We start from the raw sequence: 24269 nt of genomic DNA on the forward strand, positions 1-24269 counted from the left end.
TGGTAATTTAGGACTCCATTTCATATTTGTTGATATTGTTAGCCATCACCTTTTCCCATTAGTTGTACAATTAAAGTTTTGAGCTCCAGGAAAGTGTTTGTTTAATTTCTTATTTCAGCTTAGGTAAGTTTAAGGCCATATGCACTGCAAGTGCACAGTAATATGGATATTAATATTAGTAAGCCTGGTCTGTATATCAGATGTAACTGTGCCTTAAACTCAGAGATTTTTATGTGAGAGATGCCACATTTGTAGTGATTAATAGGCGAAACACCAGTATGTTGTGAGTCAGCTTTATGTTGTATTGCAGTACGGAAAGAAACACTTGTAGGTTAACTGTTCTGGCACTTTTAAAATGTGATGCAAAACTACTTTTTTTTCTGAGTACCCTATTTAGAAGTGGGAAAATGCAATTCATAGAAAATACTGGGGTTAACAGTAACATTTGGTGGTAAATAGTAAAGAAAATGGAAGCTGCCACCAGGAGGAGCAGTACCAAAATATTCTCATTTTTTCACTGTCACAGTTGCCTAGTGCTGTAGCTCTAAGCTGTCTGTATCTTTGGGAATATCACAGTTTTTTTAAGGGTAGGGTACTAAATAGAATGCAACTAAAAAAACCCCAAAAACCCTGAAAGAATGCAAATGAACTCCTCAAGTATTTTTGTAAATTATAATCTGGAAAATAATTATTCTTTTGATATTCGGAACTTTTATTTAAATCTGTTTAGTTTGTATCCTGGCTTCATTGTGGTATGCTGTTGGCCGGACTATCAAAATTAAATCTGGTATTGTATCTCTTACTTGAGATGCAATAGAATAATTTTCAGGAGCTGGTATTACTGCACTCAATTTTCTATATCTACCTAGAGCAGCCCTTAGTGAACAGGCACTCAAGGCCTGCAGCTGGTGTGTCTGTGCGAGAGGCAAATTGTCTGCCATGCCAGGGAGTGAGTTCAGTGAGAAACACAAAGTGCCAGACCTTGCAGGGGTTTGAGTCAGGGCTTTACTTTTTCTGGCATTCTGCCTCTGTTCTCCCCAGCTCCTGCACTTAAAAGTCACTTTGTAGTTTAACATTTAAAATCTGTAAAGCAATGCAAAGATTTAGGAACAAAGGGGAAATTTCTTAGTGGCTGAAGGCTTGTTTTAATGTTACATATTTGCCTGAATGTATTTAGAAGTCTTGTTGATGTGGCATTTAGGGTGATGATTTAGTGGTGGACTTGGCAGTGCCAGATTAACAGATTGATGATTTTAGGGGTCTTTTCCAAACTAAAGCATTCTGTGATTCTATGTAGCAACACCATGTTATTTGTAAGGGGTAAATAAAAAAAAAATAAAAATCAAGGGTTATGTAATAGTCTTCCAAGCTATGTAACTAAAATATTTTGCTTATCAGGAATAAAATCCATTTATCAAGGAACTCTAATGAAATTTTGACACAATAGAGGAAATGGATGCCTATATGGCTATAGAACTCGTGAAAGTAGCATTTGTATTTAAAATACAACAATTTGACATAGAGTAACTTCATTGTGATGAGTATTTTTGCTTACATTTAATCAACAAATGAGATTTTTTTTTTACCTTGAGTAATAGATTTTGTTCAAATAGAAAATGTGTGTAGTCACAGTCCATCACATTACTCCTGAAATGCTGTGATGTCTATATATTCTAAATCAGATTTTGGAAACCAGTGGGATTTCCCATTAGTGTTTTCAAATATTGATATTCCATATGAATTCCATATTTCATTAACTGGATTGCCATTAGTGCTCTGTTTCAAAATTCCTAGCCCATTACTGTTAACAATTCAAAATATTACTGTCTATCTCCTTGATCATCTCCCCCACACTTAGGTAAGTATGTGTTCAAAGGCTATTTTTCTGTGTGGTATTAACAAGTTATTTACTCACATTTGTAACAAAGATTTTAAAATGGAACTAAAGACTTGAAGTAAGTCAAGTTTTTTGTTTCTGAGGAGGACTTTAAAAATTCTGTTTGTTCAATAGCTAAATTGAACATGAGCCCATCATCTGGGCTCTGTATGTAATGTCAGATGCTGGGCATGATCTTAAGGTTGGTCAGCACCCTTTGTGACAGTCCCTTGCAAAACTGCAAAATCTCTTTCTGTAAATTGTGTTAGTGATTTTTGGAACCCAGAGAGATAAAGTGGGTCATGAAAATCACAAAGATAATTCAAACCTGAATGCTAATGCAAAGTGAATGTGTGGGTTATACTTACCCTGCTATGCATCTGTGAGAGAGACGAGTTTTTGTTTTTCTTTATATGAAAGATTTTTTATTTTGTGATTTCTTTTAAAGTTTAAGCCTGGAGACCAGCAGTACAACTAGGTCACAAAAAGATGAAATACTAATCAATAAGTGATTGCATCTTACCTTTGTTTTAATGATCTGCTGTGTCCTGGCAAATGTTTCCCCATAGGATGAAGATGAGCTGGACTCTCACACCATGGTGAAGACCAATTCAGAGAGCGCTGGTACCATGAGAGCCACCAGCACAATGAGTGAGGGCGCTCAGACAATGATTGAGCACAACAGCACCATGTTGGAATCAGACTTGGGGACCATGGTAATCAACAGTGATGATGATGAAGAGGAAGATGGGACCGTGAAACGTATGTTGTTAATTTGCTTTTTTCTAATAATGTGTTTTCTCATGCTGCATGACAGTGTTGTATCATGAAAGGCTTTAAAGTGTGAAGTTCTGTGGTTAAAACAGGGGAAGAGGGGTTTTTGTGTCTCTAAGCAGTCCGTAATTTGTAGAGAAAAAGTTGACTGTAGTGGGAGATTCAAAGCAGAAGCCTGGTTTTGGTGCTTTGCTAAGTTTCTCTAGAGGACTCTCAAATTGTCCTTCTGTGAATTGCACTGCTTGTCTCTGTCTCCTGTCCCACGTACACCTGGACCAGTTTGTTGGAGCTAAACTGGTGTGATTATGTGAGAGGCTGCTGTTTCAATGTCAGTGGTCCTGGGAATGTATCATGACTCTCTTTGGGGTCAGCAATCAGTAATATATTTTGCTGCAAAATCGTTTTGTAACTCATGATCACTTAGCAGATCTGCATTTTTTAAGCAAATAATTATTTGGACATTTTTTGGAATGTAATTCAACAATGATTGATTTAAGGCAATGATCAAAAGATTATTGAAACTAACTAAGAAGTTCTAATTGATTTTGGCAGCATGTGAGGGAGTACATAACCAGGAGATAAAGAATTGTGAATGTTTTATGTATAAAAATATAACTTATACTGAAATATCTATAAATGCACATTTTAAAAATAGTTAATTTACATACTTACTAGCTGATATGCTCATTGTTTGGCTGAAGACTACTGCAGATTGAGGTCCATGAATTTTAATAGAATTATTTGCATGATTAGGCAGCATCAATAGATGACTCTAACTCAGGCTGTAGCTGCCTGATTCCATGAGGCACAATGCAATGTTTAACTCCAGGCAGTTGCAGGGAGGGGAGGCTGTGGGAAGTTGTTGTGTGTGTAATACAGAGAGCTAATATCTCAAGAGTGGAATTCAGTGCCAAATAAATGACTAGTGTTTCATAGCAAATACAAAGCTGCATTTGTGTTTGCATGTAGATACCTGATGTAATTTGCTCAAGATTATTTGGAAGTGCAATGCAGAAACTTTTTGTGTGTGTACAGGAAGTTGGAAGGAAAAAGAAGTTTTGTAGATGTTGCTTGTTTGGCTTTTTTGTGGTTTGTTTTGGGTTTTATTTTGTTTTTCCTTTAGAGTTCTCAGCTGTGTGATAAAAAAAAATGGGGAAGATAGTACGAAAAAATTTAGAATTAATTTTTAGGGTGGAAGTATTATGAATTATGTTTAGTGCAGTTTCTATGCAGCTTGACAAATCAGTCTTTGTAAGTAAGTTCTGTGGAAGTAGTTTACCAAATTGCACCACACTCTCCATGCGGTTTTTATATATGCTGAGAGGAAATTCCTGTTGCTAGGCCCAACAGATCAGAAGAGTGGCACTGGGTTTGCATTGCAATCTCTTAATCTGTGTTTTATTTGTCTGCTGCGGAATTGCTTTTAAAATGTACTGTTATTGTAAATTTTTAATTGATTCCAGTTACAATCTGTAGTTAGGGAGTTGCCTTTCTGTATCTTCACATTTGATCAGTATATGTCTTAATCCCATTCTTCTTTCTTCTCAAACAAGAATAATCTTGGGATTATTCTCCTTCCCCTCCATCCTGTCCTGTAGATGATTGTCTTGAGCCCTGTAACTGCAGCAAAGCAAATCCAGCAAACTGGAGGTAGTTTGCTTCGTGACAAGTGATGGTTTGATCATTCAGCTGTTGGCCACAGGTTTGATTTCAGCACTTACTTGCTGAAATTTCTTGTATTTTGCATTAGGCATGCATTATTTGCATTTTTTACATTAAAAACTAGAAATAATTCAAGAATGGGACCTCCACATCTCTCAGCTAAAAATGAATATAAATCATGTCCACTGTAGCTGGTCCTCTGGTTCTTTGATTGTTGTGCTATTAGCTGAAATAGAAGCAACAGCAAGTTTCCTAACGAAACGTCACCAGGAAGGGACATAAAAATCCTTTATGTCCCTGAAAGGCAGACACAGATTTTGTGTTTCTTTATACTCAATAAAGACAGGAGATTTTGGAGATTAGTTGCTTTTTCCAGTATACCTTTAGAGGCAAAGTAGGCACTTTCTGGATGTTTGCATGATTTGGTTATAATAAAATTAGTATCTTAAAAGTGCTCTTTGGTACTGCTGAATAACATTGCAAGCAAGAAGGTTGGAGGAATAAACTTCGTGAACTAGGGAAGAGAGATTTCATTTCCTTCCTAGAGACACAAAATATTTATGACAAACTTCTTATTTAATTGCTGTTGTGTTTAGTTTCATGTTTTGTTTCCTTCTGCCTTTTGTTTCCCTGCTCAAGGACAAAATAAGAAACAATAATATGTTTTTATTTATAAGTACCCATGCTTGGAGGCCTCTGGGAGCCATGACAGAAAATAACTAAAACCATATTTTTTCACAAATAGGGAATTGTGCCCAGATAAAATTGGGATTTGGAACAAAAAGAGGCCTGTCCTTCTGCCCCAACATACATTATACAGTCTAGTAATAAACAACATTTATCCTGTCTTGCTTGGTATGCCTGTGCATGCTCTGAACAGACACTCTGTGGTATGTACCTGGAAAGAGGAAAGCAAATGAAGAACATAGGAGAGTTGGGAGGAACTTTACTTTAGGAGGTTTAATGTGGAGTAGAGGAGAGAGTGAGAATGATGGAAATATTACCTCTTCAGTTGCCTGGGTTTTACTTGTTTTTGTGTAGAAGCCTTTTCATATGTCAGTGGAGAGACCAGTGTTCAGAGCAGCTTCCTCACGTTCCCCTTGTGGTTTTTCAGCAAGGCTTAGTGTTAGGGCTTTGTGGTGTTCTCTTTGTGGTTGTTCTCTTTTCTCTTTTTCACACACATGCCCCTGCTTCTCTTTTTTGCCCTGTTTGAATTCACATTGGCTGTCTGCATTGGGCTGGAAAAGAAGTTGTCTCTTAGTGCAGTTTGGGTTTATTGTGGATTTCCAACTCTTGCTTCAGTCTTTGGTGAAACTTAGAGATAGTTTGTGGTTGGTAATGAATGTATTCAAAGACAGGGACGGAGAAGTCATGAGGTGGCATTTGATAGCTAGAATGTAGAAAAGTAATCAGGTTTTGTTTTATTACTTTTTGCCCTATAAGACGGGAACATTTTAGGTTTAGTCAGTGTAATTCTTAAATCTATTCTTCCTGCTAATCAAATATAAGAATATAATCTTTGGGACAGCAGATTTCCTTCCCTGTTCTTCCCCCCCCAACAGATGAGTGTTTTGAGCAGCATAACTCCAATAACTCCAGCAAAGTTGGCAAACTGGAGATAGCCTGAGGCAAGTGATGGTTTAATCATTCAGCTGTCAGGCACCAGATTTGGTTCCAGCACTTACTTTCCTGTCTTATTATACATAATGGTATTTTTGATTACAGCAGGACATGCACCATGCTGTAGAACCTTCATGGGGATAGAAGAATTCATGAGTTTGTTTATTCATTATTTTTTAGTGATTTCAGCATCCAGGGTAAGGGATTATTTGATATTGTAAGTCAGTCTCCTCTGTGATATGAGGTGTATGCTTGGATAGCTCTGGACTGGTGTTTCAAAACTCTTACTTCAGCTGGTGTTTCAGCTGACAAGCAAAAGCTGGTGAAATGTGTTTTATAACACCTTATGTCTTAATTTCAGTAGGAGTTCTGTAAGGAAACTCAATTATGGGCTGGTTTCAGTGTTGCTGTAGCCTAGGTATTTACACTTCACAGATGTATTTTCAGTCAGGCATGTTTACTGTGCCCCCAGTAAGATGGTTTGCTTGGTGCCATATATAGGTGTATATGTATAGAGGTGATAGATGTTTACAGGTCTGTATTGGTTCTCAAGCCATTTTCTGTGACTGGTAATAAAGTTGTTCATTTATGTCACTAGTAGTAGTATATTTTTAAAATGGGGATTTTTCTTCTTAAATAATGTTGTTGTCAATTCTGCTTTTCAGAGCTGTTGCAGAATGCTAGTTTAATGTGCATTTTCTTTTGTTTTGCTAAAACCAGAAATAAAGTATAATTCGGCTGGAATGGATTGATAGAAAGCGTTTGAACAATGCTCTCAGGCACATGGTGTGATTCTTGGGGTGTCCTATTCAGGGCCAGGAGTTGGAGTCCATGATCCTGATGAGTCTTGTCCAACTCAGAATATTCCATTATTATAATAGTAGTATAATTGAATATTTTTTCTTTTTTCCAGGGAGTGAGGGTAAAAAAACCCCAAAATTATTAAACCAGTTTTACAAGTCTTATTCTCAAGAAGCAAAGAAATGTTTTGTGCTAGAAATTTTTTCTCATTAAAAATTGTAACTTGGGTTCATAGTCCTTCAAAAAGTCTCTGAAAGCTTCAACTAGTTGAAAATTATGTGGATTTTCCATTTAGATGCCAGTTACAACTACTTCTGGTAAGTAGGTGTGTCATACAACCAACAAAAGACTGGATGAAGCCCAATTCTGAATGAAGGCTTGGGTGTATAAGTCACTGGGATACAAAACCTGTGAACTCAGTAACTACTTTGTTATACAGCTCTCAGAAGTCAAACATTTCTTGGATCTGTCCTGTGGTAGAATCCCAGCTGCTCTGGCCTAAGTAACTGATGCAGTTTCTACTGCTGCTTCCTTGTGCTTCCCAGTAGCCTGACCTCTAATTCTTTGAGGTGGTTGCTTAACAGGTGAGTGTTAGCGGCCGAACTTTCCCACTCATAAAATACAGTCACAATTCCTGCTTAAAATATGGCTGAAGGAGGTGGCTGTGCAGCTTCTCATGTGGTAGTTCACTGTTAGATGCATTTGCCTGGAGACTTGAGGTCAAGTTGACATTCTAGGCTTCTGCCTCCCATTTCCTAGAATTACTGCCATTGTGTTGCAGGGCACCTTGTGAGGGGAGAGAGTAGTGGTAGGAATGTATGGAATACTAAACTTGAGTAGAGTATGATGTTGTATAAGCTCTGGTTGCCTTTGCAGCAGGGGTGAGAGCACATAGGTATGTACAGGTCTAAAGGAGGCTGATTGCTTTACAGCTTCTGACTCAACAGTGACTGAGCAGTGTATTTTGAGGGAATAAAAGATAATGGCAGGATGTTCACAGAAGCACTTCAGATAGGAGAACCACATCCCTAACTTCATCAAGCAGCTGAAAATGTTCCTCAGTTGAGTGGTAGATGGATATCCACAGAATGTAGAAGGCTGTGCAAGCTCGTGCCTTTTGGCAAAAGGAAGAAAGCTTTCCTCCATAGATATGCAGCTGCAGAAGAGGTCCAGTGTCTTGGTAGTCACAGAGTGAGAGAAAGGCTTATGTACTTTCTACTGGACATTGCAAACCCTCCACTCCAAAATGCCAAACAAACAAAATACCAGCACCTGTGCCCTCCCAGGAAATTGTAGTGGGAGTCTCCTTTCTGTAGGAGATGGGCACCCTCCTCTGCTGACCTTCCTTGTTAACTAACAGCAGAACTTTTAAACAGGTTTAAAATCAATTTGATGTTAATATAATACTTTTCTGTTGGAAATGCTTCACTGCAAAATAATTTTTCATGGTAGATGACGCATCGGTGGAATTTTACCAAAACACGTATTAGAATGGAGTGTGCATTCCTCTTTATTTTGAAATGTGTATTGAGAATTACTTGTTTCATTTATGATATGTTTTTGAAACAGTGTCATAGAGTTGGTGTTGTGTTGTTACCTCATTCATTTTATTCAGGATACTTTTTGGAAGAAACTTGAAGAAACTATATTTGAGTACATCCCTATTGGCTGTGTTCCTATCAGAGGTATTGCTGAGGTAGAGTGTTTTCAGCACCAGTGGTGCTCTCTGTGTTTTATGGCTTTCTAGCACTTTCTGACTGTTGTTTTGTTATGGCCTTTTCCCCCAAGCTGTCTTTGCAGTAGGCAAGTTGTAGGGATGGTAGAAGACAGATATTCTTAAATATTGAAATGGTGGAAAACATTTTTAAACATGATCATTGCTTATTGAAAAGCAAATATTTAGAAGAAGGAAAAATCCAGATCTTTCTAGAATGGAACAGGCTATTACACAATAAGCTTTCAGTGCAAGTGTGGAGTGATAGTGACTGTGCTGCAGATTTTTTGTGGCAAGTGTAACTTACTGAATAGATGAGTGAATTATTTGCCCTTAAGGTAATCTTTACATATTATACTTCCAGTTTTCTCGGTTTTTGAAAGATGCTTGAAAAGATAACAGAAGATAACTCTGTGATTCATGAAAGTGTAAAAAAGTAATTTCAGACCAAAATGATCTTATTTTGGGGAAAAAAAAGATGCAACCTTTATCAGTTTGCTCTGACATAAAGATCCTGAGTGTTTTCTAATGTAAATACAAAAGAGATAGCAGCTTTCACATGGCCTTTAAACTGGTAGATGTCTACCCATTCCTATGAAACCCTAACTGAACCTGTTAGGTTAGCTAGAGATTGGATTAGTGTCTCTTTTTTCATTTATTTATTTATAAAAATAGAACCTTAAAAATTAATTTCTAAATAAATTCTTCAGGATTTTTTACATTAGAGGAAGAAACAAAAAAAAAGATTGAAATACCTCTGGTCTCATCGTTTTGTAGTCACATTTCTGGTTTTCTCTGTGAGTTTTTGTATTTGCAGTGAAGGTAAGCAGCTCTTGCTGTTTTAATTGGGCTAACTGACTGTATGCTCAGTTAAAATCAGAAGTGAGGTCTAAATTCTTACTTAGCAAAACATAAAAGATACTCTCAAAGTGAAAAAATAAAATGTTCTTTGCTTACCTTGGAGTAATTTCAATCCTGTTGACCCAATTTCCATAATATGCATTTGGTAAAAAGGAATTCAGAGGGGATGGTTTGTTTTCTGTGTGTAGGTAGTCTTCTATTACATGTATAAGGAAGATTATTTATAATAGTTTTAAAAATTACAAGCAGAATAGTTTTAAAAATTCTGAGCAGTGCTTGGAAAATCTTTAGTATTGCCTTATATGTGAGAGAATGGAGATTTCCTTACCTGTAATGGGCAAACATTTTGGTACTTGGAATTTTGCACAGAGACACTGGCAATCTTTTTGTTTATAACTATGTCTCAGGGATGAAACTTAAGTACAGCCATCTCAACACAAGAAAAAATTGGTTGTGAAAGGCCAGCAATGTGGTGTCCTATCTTTTTTGGTACAAACAGTTTCAGGGGTTTTGGGCAGTAATCACTAAGTAATGAACAGTTTGTACTAAGAAAGTGCATTGTATTTCTGTTTTTAATTCTACCTCCTTCATGCTAATATCTTCTCTTGGATCTGTTTTATAAATGTGTGGTTTTTTAAATTTAGACTCTTCCATTTTTCTCCTGCTCTACTCAGCTCTCATGAGACTCCTCGTGTAATACTCTGTTCTGCCCTAGGACCCCAAAACATGGAGCTATTGGAGCCAATCCAGGGGAGGACCATGCAAATGATCAGAGGGGTGGAGCACCTCTGATATGAAAACTGGCTGAGACAGCTGGAGCTGTTCAGCCTGGAGAAGACTCATTCTCTGCATGAGTTCCCAGGGAGACTTTGTAGGACCTTGCAGAACTTAACAGGGAGCCTACAGGAGAGCTGCAGGGGGACTTCTGACAATGGCCTGTAGTGACAGGACAAGGCATAATGGCTTTAAACTGAAAGAGAGCAGGTTTAGAGTAGGTATTGGGAGGAAATTATCTCCTGCAAGGGTGTTAAAATGTTGGAACAAGTTGTCCAGAGAAGCTGTGGTTGCCCCATCCCTGGAAGTGTTCGAGGCCAGGTTAGATGGGACTTTGAGAAGCTTGATCTAGTGGAAGGCATCCCTGCCCATCGAAAGGGAGCTGGAATGAGATGGTTTTTAAAGGTCCTTTCCAACTTAACCCATTCTATGACTATGGCTTTTGCTCTTTAGTGCTCTTTCCTGTAGTTGTTTGGCATCCCTGCTGTTTACTTCTTATCCCTTCCTCAGTCCCAGAGGAATATCCTTCAAGTTATCTTGAGTTTAGTGGGGGCAAACTTGGGAGATTCTAGACAAGAGGTGTGTGTTGTCTGGTCAGTTAAATTTAACCTGGAGTTTAGTTCACTGAATTGTTAGTTGCTACTAATTAAAATATGGTGAATAGAGATCTGGGATTAGGAAAAAAATTCGTGAAAAAATGTGGCAAAAACTGAGAGAAAAATCAGCTAAAAAATGTGAGGAAAAGAAGGTGTGTATAGAAATAACATATTGACTGAAGGAATCATTTTGGAGTTGAAGGAAAGCAGCTAAAGTCAAATTCACTAAAGCTTAGAGCATGGTAGTAGAAGCACACATTAAAAAATGCCAGAAGAAATCTTACTGGAACAGAAAACTTTCAGAGCAGCAGAAAGAAAAGAAGCAATAAGTCAACATGCAGTTTTGGCTTCTGTCAAGAATAGTGTGGCCAGCAGGTCCAGGGCAGTGAATGTCCCCATCTGCTGAGCCCTGGGGAGGCCACACCTTGAGTCCTGTGGTCAGTTTTGTGTCCCTCATTTGAAGAAGGACATTGTAGTGTTGGAGTGTGTCCAGAGAAGGGCAGTGGAACTGGTGAAGGGTCTGGAGCACAAGTCCTGTGAGGAGCTGGGATTGTTTAGCCTGGAGAAAAGGAGACTCAGGGGTGACCTTTTTGCTCTCCACAACGACCTGACAGGAGGTTGTAGCCAGCTGGGGGTTGGTCTCTTGCAAAAGGGTGAGAGAAAATGGCCTTAGGTTTTGCCAGGGGAGATTCAGATTAGATATCTGAATTTATTTTTTTTTACAGAAAAAGCGAGTAAGCATTGGAATGGGCTGCCCAGGGAGATGGTGGGGGCAACATCTCTGGAATGCCTGGCAGTGTCAGGAAGTGTCTGGATGTGGCGCTTGGGGTATGGTTGTGGTGATTATGGTGTTTCTAGGTCAGTTGTTGGACTAGATGATCTTGAATGTCTCTTCTGGCCTTGATGATTCTGTGAAAAGATGGCAGTACAAAAATAAACATTAATAAAAAAACAGGCTGCTATTAAGCCATGCAGCAAAATTAGAATGAATTAGAAAGTCTTTAGACAGAGGAGATGGAAAGAGATGGTGAAATAAGAAGTGGAAGAGAGAAGAAAAACCCGCTTAGTGAATGAATAAAAACAAGTGTAAAGCCAGATAAGGAAGTTAATAATTAGCAAGTCCTGGTAGTCACGTAAAACACAAGCTCAAAATATAATTTCAGTTTTCCTTTTCACTTGTAAAAATAATTATATAAAATAAAAATTACTATTAATTTGTTATGCTTGTAATTTAAATGTATAGTTTTGTCTGATTTGGTGGTAGGTCCCCCCCACTCCCCAATCTTAGTTATTTGTCCTGTTTCATATTTCATTTGTGGAAATGTATTTTATATATCTTCATGTCAAATGTGTTACACTTCCAGGAAGTGACATGACACATTTAATGTATCAATGCTATGCAGAATATGGTCTCTGAGGTGACAGTTAATGTTTATTTATTATGGTATTTAGTAATGAATTTGCTTTGAAATCTCACAAATGAAAACAAATTTCAATAATTTAGGGCTGAATTTTTTTTTTTAACCTTTAGTTTTGTGAAAAGGATAAAAGAGCAGGAGTTCATGCTGATCCCTGTCTGCTTCATAAAACATTTGCAGCTGTTTGATGATGACAAAAAATCCCTCAGGATATGGAGACAGGGTGCTTTGCAACCATCTATAGAGGGTGATCCTGTAATTTTCTGGGAATATTAATTGGTAATGAATTAAATTAAGCAGCATCTAGACACAATTTGTATGGCTGTATTTTGCAAGTTCTTTTTCTAAGTAATGATTAAATCCCACCTTTAGTGAAACTCTGGTCCTTTCCTACAAGTGCCTATGGACCAGGTCTTGAAGTTAGGGGCATTCAGCACCCAAAGGGATGCTCAGCACCTCGTGTTATTCAGTCTCTATAACAACAAATTAATACTGCATGAAGTAACTTCTCCTGTTATTTGTGTGTGCAACACTGAAATGTCTTGAACATTTCTCCACATTGTATCTTGCTACAAAAATATCATACTTCACTATGAGCTTTTATGCCAGAGATCCTCAGGGGACAAACAGGCTTGCATCACATACAAATGACTGTATTTGTTTCTGCAAACCCCAGGAAAATTAATTAGTGAAGTTTAGTTTGTAGTGCATTAATACTTTAATCTTTGAATAGTTTTTTACCTTTTTTTCTGTTTTCTTTTAACCAAGGAAATGCTACTTCACCACAAGTTCAAAGACCTTCTTTCATGGACTACTTTGATAAACAAGATTCCAAGAATAAAAGCCCTGAAAACTGTAATCAGAACATGCATGAACCTTACCACATATCCAAAAACGTTTTCCCTGATAACTGGAAAGTCCCTCAAGATGGAGACTTTGATTTCGTAAGTACTTTCTCTTGCATGCAGTTTATTTTATATGTGCCAAAAATAGTTAATCCCTTTGTATAACTATATTAAAGCAAATAAAATTTCAAAAATACTGTCCAGATATCTAATCTTTGTGCCTCATTCTGGTTGTTGAAGTAAGTGCACCTGATTAACACGGGACTTTTTAAATGAGGAATGGTGTGTGACATTATATTACTTTGTAATTAGCTTTTTGAAAAATGGTTTTGGTTCCTTAAAATTCATGTGATATAACAACTTTAAAATTTGACCCAGTACTGTTAAGAAAACTAGAATTGCTATAGACATGGAATATTGTTGTCATTTTTGCTGGCTATCTCAGTAAAATGATAAGCATTTTAAACTGGATTGGAGGCATTTAATCTATCCCCTTGGAGAAGTTTAAGACCACCTAATCTTTTGCACAAGTCATCTTCTTGGTACCATTCCAATAGCAAACATCTCTTTACATAGAATTATTCTACCTAACACAACTTCATCAATTTTAGGTTGGAGTTTTTACCCTCCAAAATATTTGTAGTTTATTTCATTTTGCCTATGTTGCAAATTATAACAGGATCAAAAAGAAAATGTTCCTAAGTTATAGGTTGCACTTAAAATGAAATATATAATTATGTAAGTAATTATACCTGTTTTTCACCTTGGCTTGTTTTTTAACATGTTTTCAGTGAAGTCTTTGTTTATCTGTTGTGGATGAAATGTTCATAACTACTGTGCAGTAGCTAAATATGATCACATGGTGCCTTTTTGAAGCACACTTGAGATTTCAAGAGAAATGTTGTGTTTAATTTTAGGTAACAGCTGTAGGCGGGGAATTTTCTTTCCAGTTTTTACTTACTGCATTTCTACTTAAAGCTGACTCTTAAATTTAAACTACTGAGGTAAAGCCAGTTAAATAGCATAGTACAAGCTGTTGCTGCTGGAGAGTTTTGATTTAGTTGGATTTTGGTTTGGGTAGAGTTTTTTTAGGTTTATTTTTTTTTCCTGTCAAATGCAGCAATTATCATCCTGATGATTGACTAACAAAATAGTTGCACTATTCACTTGAAAATAACTGGCCATTGTTTCAGTGGGGTTATTATAGTGGCAATAAAGCTGCCTTTAGAACAATTTTAAATTCATCCTGTCTTTTCCATTACTTGTGAAGAAATGCAGGCAAAAATTATTCTTTTTGTAAATGCTAAGATGATAAATCTGTTAGTACCTACTTATTGATAACTCATACGTGGATAATCATGTGGCATTTGTTGGCATTGCTTGTGCAATGAAGTTGCCTTCTTGAAGTAGGAATTTGTCCTAGAACAAAACCCAAGCAGTTCTAATCTTCAGAAACTGAACTGCTGAGTTTTATATGCAAACCTTCCCAGTGGTGGTAGACTGGCAAGTACAGACTTGAGAATCCTAGAATGGTTCTCTCTGAAGGAAGGGACATGCTAAGAAGAAATATTTAAGTGTATGGGATGGAAAGCCCTACAAATTTATTAATGTATATGTCTGTTAAAGCATGAAGTAGGAAAAAGAAATGCATTGAGGTGGGAAAGAGAAGGGAAAAGGAAGTGAAAACAAACTTGATAAATCCCTGTAACTAATTAGTTTGCTTATTTCTGTATATTTTAAGTTGAAACATGAAGAACTGGGAACTAATTCCTGTGGCCAAATTGTATATTTGCTTTAGGTCACAGTGATGTTTTAGCCTGTTCTTAGTCTATTGTGCTGTCTGATAAAACAGTTATTTTATTTGTTGAAATGTACAAATACATGTAATGTGCATAGACCAATTAATCTTACATACTTGCTGATGTTTTTAGATAATGTAAATAAATGACATAGGAAACTGTTCTCATAATGTGGATAAACAAATACATAAAATAAGGCAAATGAACTTAGCGCTAGGGCTGGTTTGAAAGGCTTGGTGTGAGCATAGTTTTCTGCCCTGATGTAAATGTTTTAAAAACTACTTGCCAGCACAAATATAACTAGAAGAGTCTTCCAAGAAAATAACATGCTTGGTAATCAATCTGAGCTGTAAAAAAAAGTAAATTTTAGCAGCATTATTTGTTCCGTAAGTAGGTATTTATGGTTTGGTTTTTTCCCCTACTGAAGTACTTATGTTTTGAAATTTAAAAGCTGGTCTTAATTCTTTTTCACTGATGCCATATGGGAATTTAGGGTCTATCTCTGACTTTTGGTCCTGAGGGCCTTCAGTTCTGTGATCAGGCTGTGCTGGTTACTGATGTCATGTTCCAGGAATTGATAAGAAAAAATTGTCACTGCAGACCTTCGAGAAACATTGCATTGAATCAGGTATATTGCAAATAACTTTTAACTGGACTGAATTCAGTTACTGTGTACTCTCCCTGAATACTACATTATTCCAAATTTATACTGTTATATTTGCTCTGGACTTAAAGTGCTGTTTTTCATGCAAAAGGGCTGTTTGGAATTTTTCTACTACATTTCTTCTTGCTTTTTAAAAAGAAACAACGACCAAACAAAAACATTCAAGTTCAAGCACTTTTGATTATTTTTTCTTTGAGTAGGAATTTGTATAGAATTGCTGGTTTTAATATTTGTTTTCTTTTATTCTACTGTCTGGTTTTGATGTCTCATGATAAATTCTCAAACCTAAAAGTATGGGCCTTTGATATCAGTGAATATTAGGGAAATGTATTTCTGGGGAAGTACTTGTAATATTTTGTTTTGCTAGTTCTACATCAGCCTTTGAAGTGCAGCTGTTGAAGCTCTGATTTGATATACAGCTCTTTCAAAAAACCTAAACTAATGTTTATTCAAACTTCAGATTTCATATTAAATTGTTAATGTGTATCTCACACTGAGGATCATTGTGGAATTTGGCTTTCAATGCATTTTACCAATCTATAGGCAGTTCTCTTACACATTTTAATTATTTTTAAGAGACATGTGGCAGGTGGCATAATTAAAGCAGTATTTTAAATCTTAATTCTGTCAGTTTTACTTGGGGTTAAGTGATGCTTTATGCACGGCAAACCTTGATGCCAGTAAGTGTAATCAACAACATAGTACTCATTGTGAGGAATAGTGGCATAATCTCATTGAATAAGTAAAAAGGCAGCAAATCTCTGTTATGTGTGGATATGAGATTCCTAGGAGTGTTAATGATGCAGGGTATAAGCAGCTTTTTCATAAGTAAGTTTAACTGTTGACTTTTAGTTTTAGCTCAGAAGTCGGCAGTTTGGATCAGAATGAGAGCAAATGATGTGTTTGTTTCACCCATCTCACTGGCCAGTCCTTTTAAGAACAGCTATTTTCCGTAGATATTTTGTATTCCTGTGACCACGTTGCTGTGATGATAGCTTTGTTCTTTCCACGGGGAATGTTTCCCATGAAATAGGTACATGCTGGAGAGAGCTGTGTATTTAATGAATAGCATAACTGCAGGGTGTTGTTAAAGCAGCTTGCTTAAATGTTTTAATTGTCTTTCTCAGTTGAAGATTTTATGTTGTGTAACATTTGTACTAGAAATTAGTTTTCACCAAGAAAAGGTGAACTTTTAATTCTGAGCAAGAAGAGCTTAACATTTTTGTTATGTGGGGATACCCAGATAAACCTTAGCTTGTGATGGATGTGCATTGTGTACATGTTGTGAAATAACCTGCTGCTTATATTTTTACTGTATCATGGCATTTTAGATCTCATTAAGATTTAAAATTACCCTGTAAATCCTTCCGCCCCTTAGTAATGTGTGTTAGAGTAGGACGTGATATTATCAAAGGATTTACATGAACCTAATTGATGATAGCTTCTGAATTTACATTAGTCAGAATGAGTTGCTAAACTTCATTTGCACTAATTGAATATGTTATTTCATTTTAAATGAGTCATTTACTTTTTGTTATGAGACAATAAAATGTAAAAAGGCAAATCTGTTTATTATAGCAATGCTAGGGTAATGATTTCTGTCTCTAGTAGAATTATTTCCAAACAGGAATGGTATCCAGATTGTTAAATATTAAACAGTGAACATGTAGATCAGGCTTTGCATAATAACTGCAGTATCATGTTTAAGTAGATGCATTTTGGGTGACTTAAAGATTCTGGAATAGCAACAAAAAAATAAAAAGCCATCTGTTACTGTAGGCAGAATATTTCCCTGGGTTTCAAAAGGAACAAATACATTAGAATATAATAATTTTGGAATAGTAGTACTGGAGATACTGAGACTTCAGTTAACATTTACAAATGTATAATGTTGCAATTGATTCTGTAAAAAATTAAATAGCATAAAATGACTGAAGACTATCTAGAATTAAATTAAAACTTCACTAATAAAGCTAAGCTGCGATAACTTCATTGGAAATACATCTTCGTCCAAAATCTTGGCTGGGTTTCTGCTGACTTTATTTAAGCAGTGAATGAGTTTTTTTGGAACAGTTCTTTTTCTAATTAATGAGAATTTTTAATGAGAAAAAAAGTAATTTTTCTAATTAATGAGAAAATTACTATTTTCAGTAATTTCTGATTCTCTTCAAAGATTTGAAATTTTTAATTGAAGTATTAATATAGATTCTTTTTGTGTTGTTTTTAATAAGTTGTTGAATATCATGAAGCATTTCCAGATGCTAACAGGAAGAATGTTTTCTTAACGAAGCAAATATGAAACTTAGGTTTCTGTGTTTGCATGGGCCATACACCCATGAGATAAAGATATTATTGGTGCTGATAGTTTTCACACAGAATTTCATTCTACTCAGTTCAGGCGTGGCTGAAGGAGGAGAGACTGTAAAATGAATTTAATGAAAATTACATGCTTTATCTAGGTCATTTTGTGAGGACAGTGTGAACCTCAGCAGTGGAGATTTTCTGTACCTTTTAAAGTAAGTGGCTGTTAGGGAAACTTCTTGTGTCTTGGGTGATTATTTACAAAAAATGAAAGGTATGTGTGTGGGTAAGTCATTGGGAGAGGTATTTGTATTGGGAATCTACAGAGGATGGTTTGCATGTCGTGGTTTGTTAGGTTTATCATGCAGCTGTTCAGGAGGGGAGTTTTTGCCAGCCTGACGTGTAAACCAGAAGTGTAGTATTGGTTGCTGAGATTTTATAGGCAAAGATAACAGAACAACTTATTACTTTCCAAAAAACTCTATAAGTCAAATACTTACTGTTTTAACTCAGTTCTGTTTGTATATTCTTACCATGAAAGTAGAATTATTTTTCATGCAGAGAAGGGGAAATACAATGCCTGAGCAGAGTGTTTCTCCAGCTGGTATTGAATACAGCATCCTTTCTTGTTGAATATGTTCCTTCTTCTATTAGTATGTAAGTAAATAATTGAAAATCAATCCCAGTAATTTTTTAGGCTGTAAATAGGATCAATACTTTCTGTTTCTCTTAAATTGCAGGACTATTATAAGGCTGTTACTCTCACTACTGAGTCATGTGTAACAAAGTGCCAGTGCTATACTTCAGCAGCTTTGGAAAGCGAATTTGCTGTCTGACAAAGATTATAGAAATTTTTGTATCTGAAAAGAGCACAGGAAACACCCTTCTAGAACAAAAAGCTTTTTGCATTCTTATGTGTTAAACAGAACAAAAGGCTTTTATTTATCATTGACATACACTCTGAAGACAAGGCAAGAGGTCAGGCTTGAATTGCAGCAATTTATTTGAAGTTGGATATAGGAAGAATGGATCGCTATGTACAGCAGCAGACTGCATTGGAGAGTTGCAGAAGTTACCATTGTTGCAAGTGTTGAAGACCTGGTTATATAAACACATCAGGAACTGTTTTGGTGGAGTTAATCCCACTTGGAGCAGAGGATTGTTATAGGTGACCTGCTTCTGTAAATGTTTCCGATGGCCTTATTTCCTCTGGCTTTTTAAACGACTGCTGATGCCTGATGTTTGTAATCATAAAAGATGTTGAGAACATTTATGTTTTACAAGCTTGAGCTCTCACAAATAGTGACATACTTAATTTGTTTGTTAGGAGCATCAGTGTTTTGGAGGAGCTAGAGCTTGAGTAACCTTAATCTACTTTGCCATTAGCAGTCAACTGTTATTTCCAAACATGAGTCTTCCTCTGGAAAATTTCAGCCAAGATGCAGTCAATAAGACTTTACCAGGTTTTCCCTCCCAAAAGTTTATAGGATCCCTGCCATCTTATTTTATCACATCTAAAAATTTCAGTGTGCAGTTGTTTTTTACTTACAAATAGTTTCTAGTGAGAAAACATCTCAAAACTTATTTTTCAGCCAACTTTCAAATTCTTTGTATAGAGTTAAGAATGAATCTACTACACACCAAAGAGTTCAAATGCTTCCATCATCTTCATGCCTTCTTTTTTACCTGATTAGCTTGAATGAGGAAAGTGAGTTGAGAAACTGGAGCATAGCTGTAGTACGTATATTTGGCTATATAGCAAGTCTGTAATTTGTGCGTAGCTTAAAAAGAACAAAGGAAAGACATGAGTGCAGCTGATGAGCTGGGACAGTGCTGCTGGTTTAATGTAACATCTTGTTACCTTAGTAACCAGTTGTCTGTACTAATATACTTCTTTAGGATCATTGTGTAATAGCTCAGTAATGTGCATAGTTATGAGAAACTTGTAAAAAGGCAGTTGTGGCTGGACAAATTTTAAATGTTCCTTTTTTTTGTCCATCAAACCAATTCAGATTCAGGTTTCTATTCTGTTTTCCCTTACATTTAAAAAAAAAAACCCAAACAAACAGGGAGGGTATTTAATCCAAGCAGTTTTTCATGTTCCATGAATCAGTGTTAGTGTCAAGACAGTGTGCCACACCTTTGTGCGTAATGTCTGATCTCCGCACTGAGTGTTCACACCAAGGAGTGCTTGATCCAGCTCAGGCTTTCTGCAGAATTCTTTGAAATCCTCTCTGTGTCAGTATCATGCAAATTTACCACCGGGAAACAAAATCTGCTCTTCTGCTCTTTGCTATGATAATTAATGCTAATGAAAAGGACTAAAAATAAAACCTGTCTTGGGAGAGTGGGTGACTGGAAGATTGTTTTAAGTTAATTTTTATAGCTTCTTATTTTCAAGGAGGATTTCCTCATCGTAAGGTTTGGTAAAGAATGGGATGTTTTTATCAGTTTAGGGATTTTTGCGCCATCCCCTCATCCCTTTTTTTTAGACTCAAATGGGATCTTTGTCAGATAAGATTCTAGCAATTTAACAGAAATAAAATTGGATGAGCTTAGTGACTGTTAGGCTGACTCTGAATAATCACAATGCTTGTATTAGATTTCTGTGCCTCGTGTTTTGATCAGCAGCCAGTAAATACCAAGTGTAGACTCTATATTAATCATAGATGTTACAATATTTCGTAAACAAAATGCTGGAAATTAAATGACTGCCATTTAATACTATTGTGCTTTATGAGGAACGGAAAAAAATCTGTATGGTTTTAGTTTGCAAATATCTTTTAGAATTTGAATAAAGACACTTGTGCACTAACACATTGACTTGAAGCAGTGGGCTCAAATACTTGGAGTTATTTGTTGTTTTTGAATTAATATTTTCAGATATATGATTAGATCTGACTTAGTGCACATATATCAAGTCCAGGGATTGTCCAAAATATTTTGCCTTACATGTAAATTTTACTTTTTTTCTTACAACTTGCATAACTCAGAGATAAAAAGAAACCTCTATGAAACCTGAGAGCAAAATTTGTGTTTCTGTAGTTGCTGAATAACTTATTATTCTCGTTTACTTGTATTTTTAATGTATGAAAGTATATGTTAAAATTATCCAAATGTCATTCTTTTACATTAGATCTGTGAGTAAATATGCATTATAATCCACATTTTCTATTGTTTATTGGGAGTTGCAGCATTGCTGTGACCTAGTAATTTTATTTTTGGTGAAAAAGGTAAGATGTGTGCATTGTAAATTTCTAATCAAACTATTTGGAGACTTGACTTTTTTTTTCCTTCACTGATGTTGCTATTAGTGCCTGGGCAGACATGTGCCTCATGGACAGCACCAGTACTTAGAAAGGTAAAAAACCCCCTATGTGATATCCTCTGGTGTGTAGAGGGTACACCCACACACATGACAAATCCAACAAAGCAAAAAAAACCCCAAATTTGACAAGTTTTTATACCTACTTTATATTTTTATATGAGTAAAAATTTAAAAATAAAGCTATGCGAGCCCCGTATACAAAGCTGCGGTTATTGGCAAACTCTTCACAAAGACTTAATCTCATACTTGCTAAAGTCAGTGGCAAAACTCCTACTGATGTCAATCTTAAGTTTCACTGCTCAGGCTGTTAAAGAAGCTACTTTCATTTGTGTGCCTAAATGTGAAACTGCATTTAGATTTTGGGTTAGAAATTTCACAGCTTAGACTGTTTCTCTCAGCATTCCTTAGTTTAGGGAAGTTCACTCCATTCCTAGGAAAGAAACACTTGAAGAATTAGCACTTTTCTGGCCTCTGTTTAATGATCGTGGTGTTACTTACATTTGTGTTTGACATTAGGATTTGTACAGATATAAGAATAGTAATCAGATAATCTAGTTTGTTGACATAAATGTTCCAGGACAAAATTGTTCAGTAGGACAGCTCTAAAGGTACAGTAGCATGGTTACAGCTGTTTCAAGAAGCTGCTTGATGCTCACCTGAGCACTCTGACTTCATTTCTGGGACAATTTTTAGTGTGCCATAGTGAGAACTAAAACAAGTTACCTTAACCATTTTGAAAAATGTAACCTTCTTTGCACTGCAGCAGACTAGGGTGATGGGCAAGGTTAGGTCTGCAGCTGAGAAGCAGAAACTTTCTAACCTGTGCAGCCTTGACCACATGATGCTCTATGACCATGCTGTAGTGCTTGCAGCTGTGAATTAGGTGGAACCTTCTAAAAACATGTTTGCATTTTTTCTTCCCTTGTGGTGTCAATAAAGTCCAGTATATGTAGTTAATTTTTATAGTTTAATATTATACTTTCAAGTAAGAATGGAGGGAAAAGTGTTCTTCAAAGACACAGACCAAGCGTTCAAATTACCCTAAAAATTTACTTAGATGCAAAAAGTTCTGTTAGTAAAAATGACAGCCTCTTTTATTTTGTTGTGTCCTCTTTGGAGATGGGGAATTACTTGAAGTGTGAATGGAAGTGGAGGCTTTCTTTCTAAAGTGCAAACATTTGGGTTACTTTAAGATTGCCATTAATTATAGTCCCCAGTTCTAAATGCCATCCACGAACAAAAAGAACCTGTATTCTACAGAGATGGAGAACCACTTAAAGATGCAAACTGTTATGCTGATAATGTTCATAGAGATAGAAATATGATATTTCCACGGTGCTTGTGATATGTGCGTGTAGGATGAAATGGGCTTTTTGTTTTGCTTTTGCAAAGTTGTAAATTTAATCACTATTTTTGTCTAAAGAGTTTCCATTAACTGTTAGAATACGACTGTGAGGCAAGATGAAGAGACCTGTGTAAGTACACCTACATTCAAGCCAGGTTCACATAACAAAGACATTAAATTTAAAAATGAAACTAAGGCTTGTCCTTTTATATTTTTTCTATGGCTTAAAATTTGGCAAGATGTGAGCAACTGTGTGCAGTCCACCTTCAGTGCTGCTTTAGAGAAACAGAGAAGGAATTGGCAGGAGTGTGCTGGTTGTAGTGCACGCTTGGTGTGTACATACTCAACTGTTTCATTTGTTGTCTCATGACTTGTCTCGACCTCTTTCTTGTCATGGGATTTAAAGGCCTTGTTTACAGTGATTGTTCTTCCTTACATAAAGTTTTGAGTAGTACTGTTATGGCCTTTTGAAGGAATGATGTTACAGCCAAATAATTCATCTTTCACTTACACTCAGCGGTTAACAGGATTTAAATCTAAAATTTTACAGTGCATTTTTATGTAAAAAAAGAAAACTAAAGATCTTAAGTCCCAAACAGTTTTCAGAGTAAAGAATATTTGCAGAGAAAAGGAGATGGAAAAGAGCTGATACCTCTGAAGGGGATTTCTAAGGGATTTAGGGAGAGCAGTAGGTGGAGGGAGGCCAAACTCCGTGTTACTTACGCATCCCTGTGAAACTCAAGAGCGTTGTTTTCTTCTCTCTGTGGGTTGATGACTCTATAGCAACAGCCCAGTGATTATCTCAGAGGTGGGCTAGTTCAAAACTACAGGGGAAAATAGTGACATTGGAAACAGTGGTTAGTTTGAAACTACCTGACCTGTTTTCCATGTTTGAAAGAGCTGTTGCTATGGCAACATCAGCTCAGCAAGGATGAGCGCTGTGAAGTTTGAGAGGTTCGGCAGTCGTGTGCGCGTGGAGCGGCTGGATTGCTTCCAGCATCGAAGTGTGCTCCCTGCACCCACCCTTATTACAGATTCCTGTGCTACCCCAGAATTAGCACAGATGCGTTAGAAAACATATTTTCCAAACCCTGCTGAGCAGTTTATTAATTTAGCTTGATTTCAGTTAATTTCTTCCTTTGCACATCTCATTGCTGCTTCCCAAAATAGAACACTTCCAAAGAGCAATAGCACGTTGTGGTCTTCATACTGTCCTATCACCAAACACAATGGTAATTTTCTTCTGCAGTTCCATATCCCATGTTATGGAAGTCAGCAAAAATAAGCTGTTAGACCATAGGTTAAGGAGAAATTAATTCCAGAGCTGAGACACATTCATTGAAAAATTAGCTGACAGTTCTAATCTCTGAATTGCTGTCTGAAATTCCTCTACTGCTGGCTGTTGCTATTATGATATGTGGTGGTGAGAGGATTTTGCACATGACCAGTTCAAGACACTATTTTACAGTTTTAAATTGAAAATTAGTGCAGTGAACTTTGCCTGGCATTCAGAGTGTGCTTGTGAGAACTGTCACTTAGAAGATGGACAGCCATATCATATGATAACAGAAAGGTCTGGTTAGTAGAGGTGTAAGATAATTTTCAATTTAGGGCAATTTTCATGTTATGAAGTTAGAAGAGTGGTTCTAATGTGACCCATGTCTAAAAAAAATGTACATTCTTGCCAAGCAGAAATTTCAAGAGGAAGACCTTGTTTTTACTGCTCTTCAAATTCACAGGAGTAATTGGAACCCCAGCAAAGCACCTTAGTTAAGAATAATACTGGAACCTTTGCCTTACTGAGTGGGAGCTATGACAGAGTAGAATACCCTAGGTAGCTGCATTTTTTTTTTATTCCCCAAATCTGTTGGCATTATTTTGGACTTGTTCT

General features: G+C 36.4%; 1 protein-coding gene across 1 annotated transcript in view; it reads left to right on the plus strand.

Moving 5' to 3' along the window:
* STK3 (serine/threonine kinase 3) overlaps nt 1-24269 on the plus strand; it is a 125541-nt gene that overhangs the window by 68515 nt on the left and 32757 nt on the right. Inside the window, exons 9-10 of the mRNA XM_005479477.4 lie at nt 2446-2638; nt 12865-13040. Coding sequence (XP_005479534.2) covers nt 2446-2638; nt 12865-13040 — 369 coding nt within the window. The remainder of the gene's footprint in view (nt 1-2445; nt 2639-12864; nt 13041-24269) is intronic.

The sequence above is a fragment of the Zonotrichia albicollis genome, chromosome 1 (genome assembly GCF_047830755.1).
Source record: "Zonotrichia albicollis isolate bZonAlb1 chromosome 1, bZonAlb1.hap1, whole genome shotgun sequence".
In the NCBI taxonomy this organism is placed as follows: Eukaryota; Metazoa; Chordata; class Aves; order Passeriformes; family Passerellidae; genus Zonotrichia; species Zonotrichia albicollis.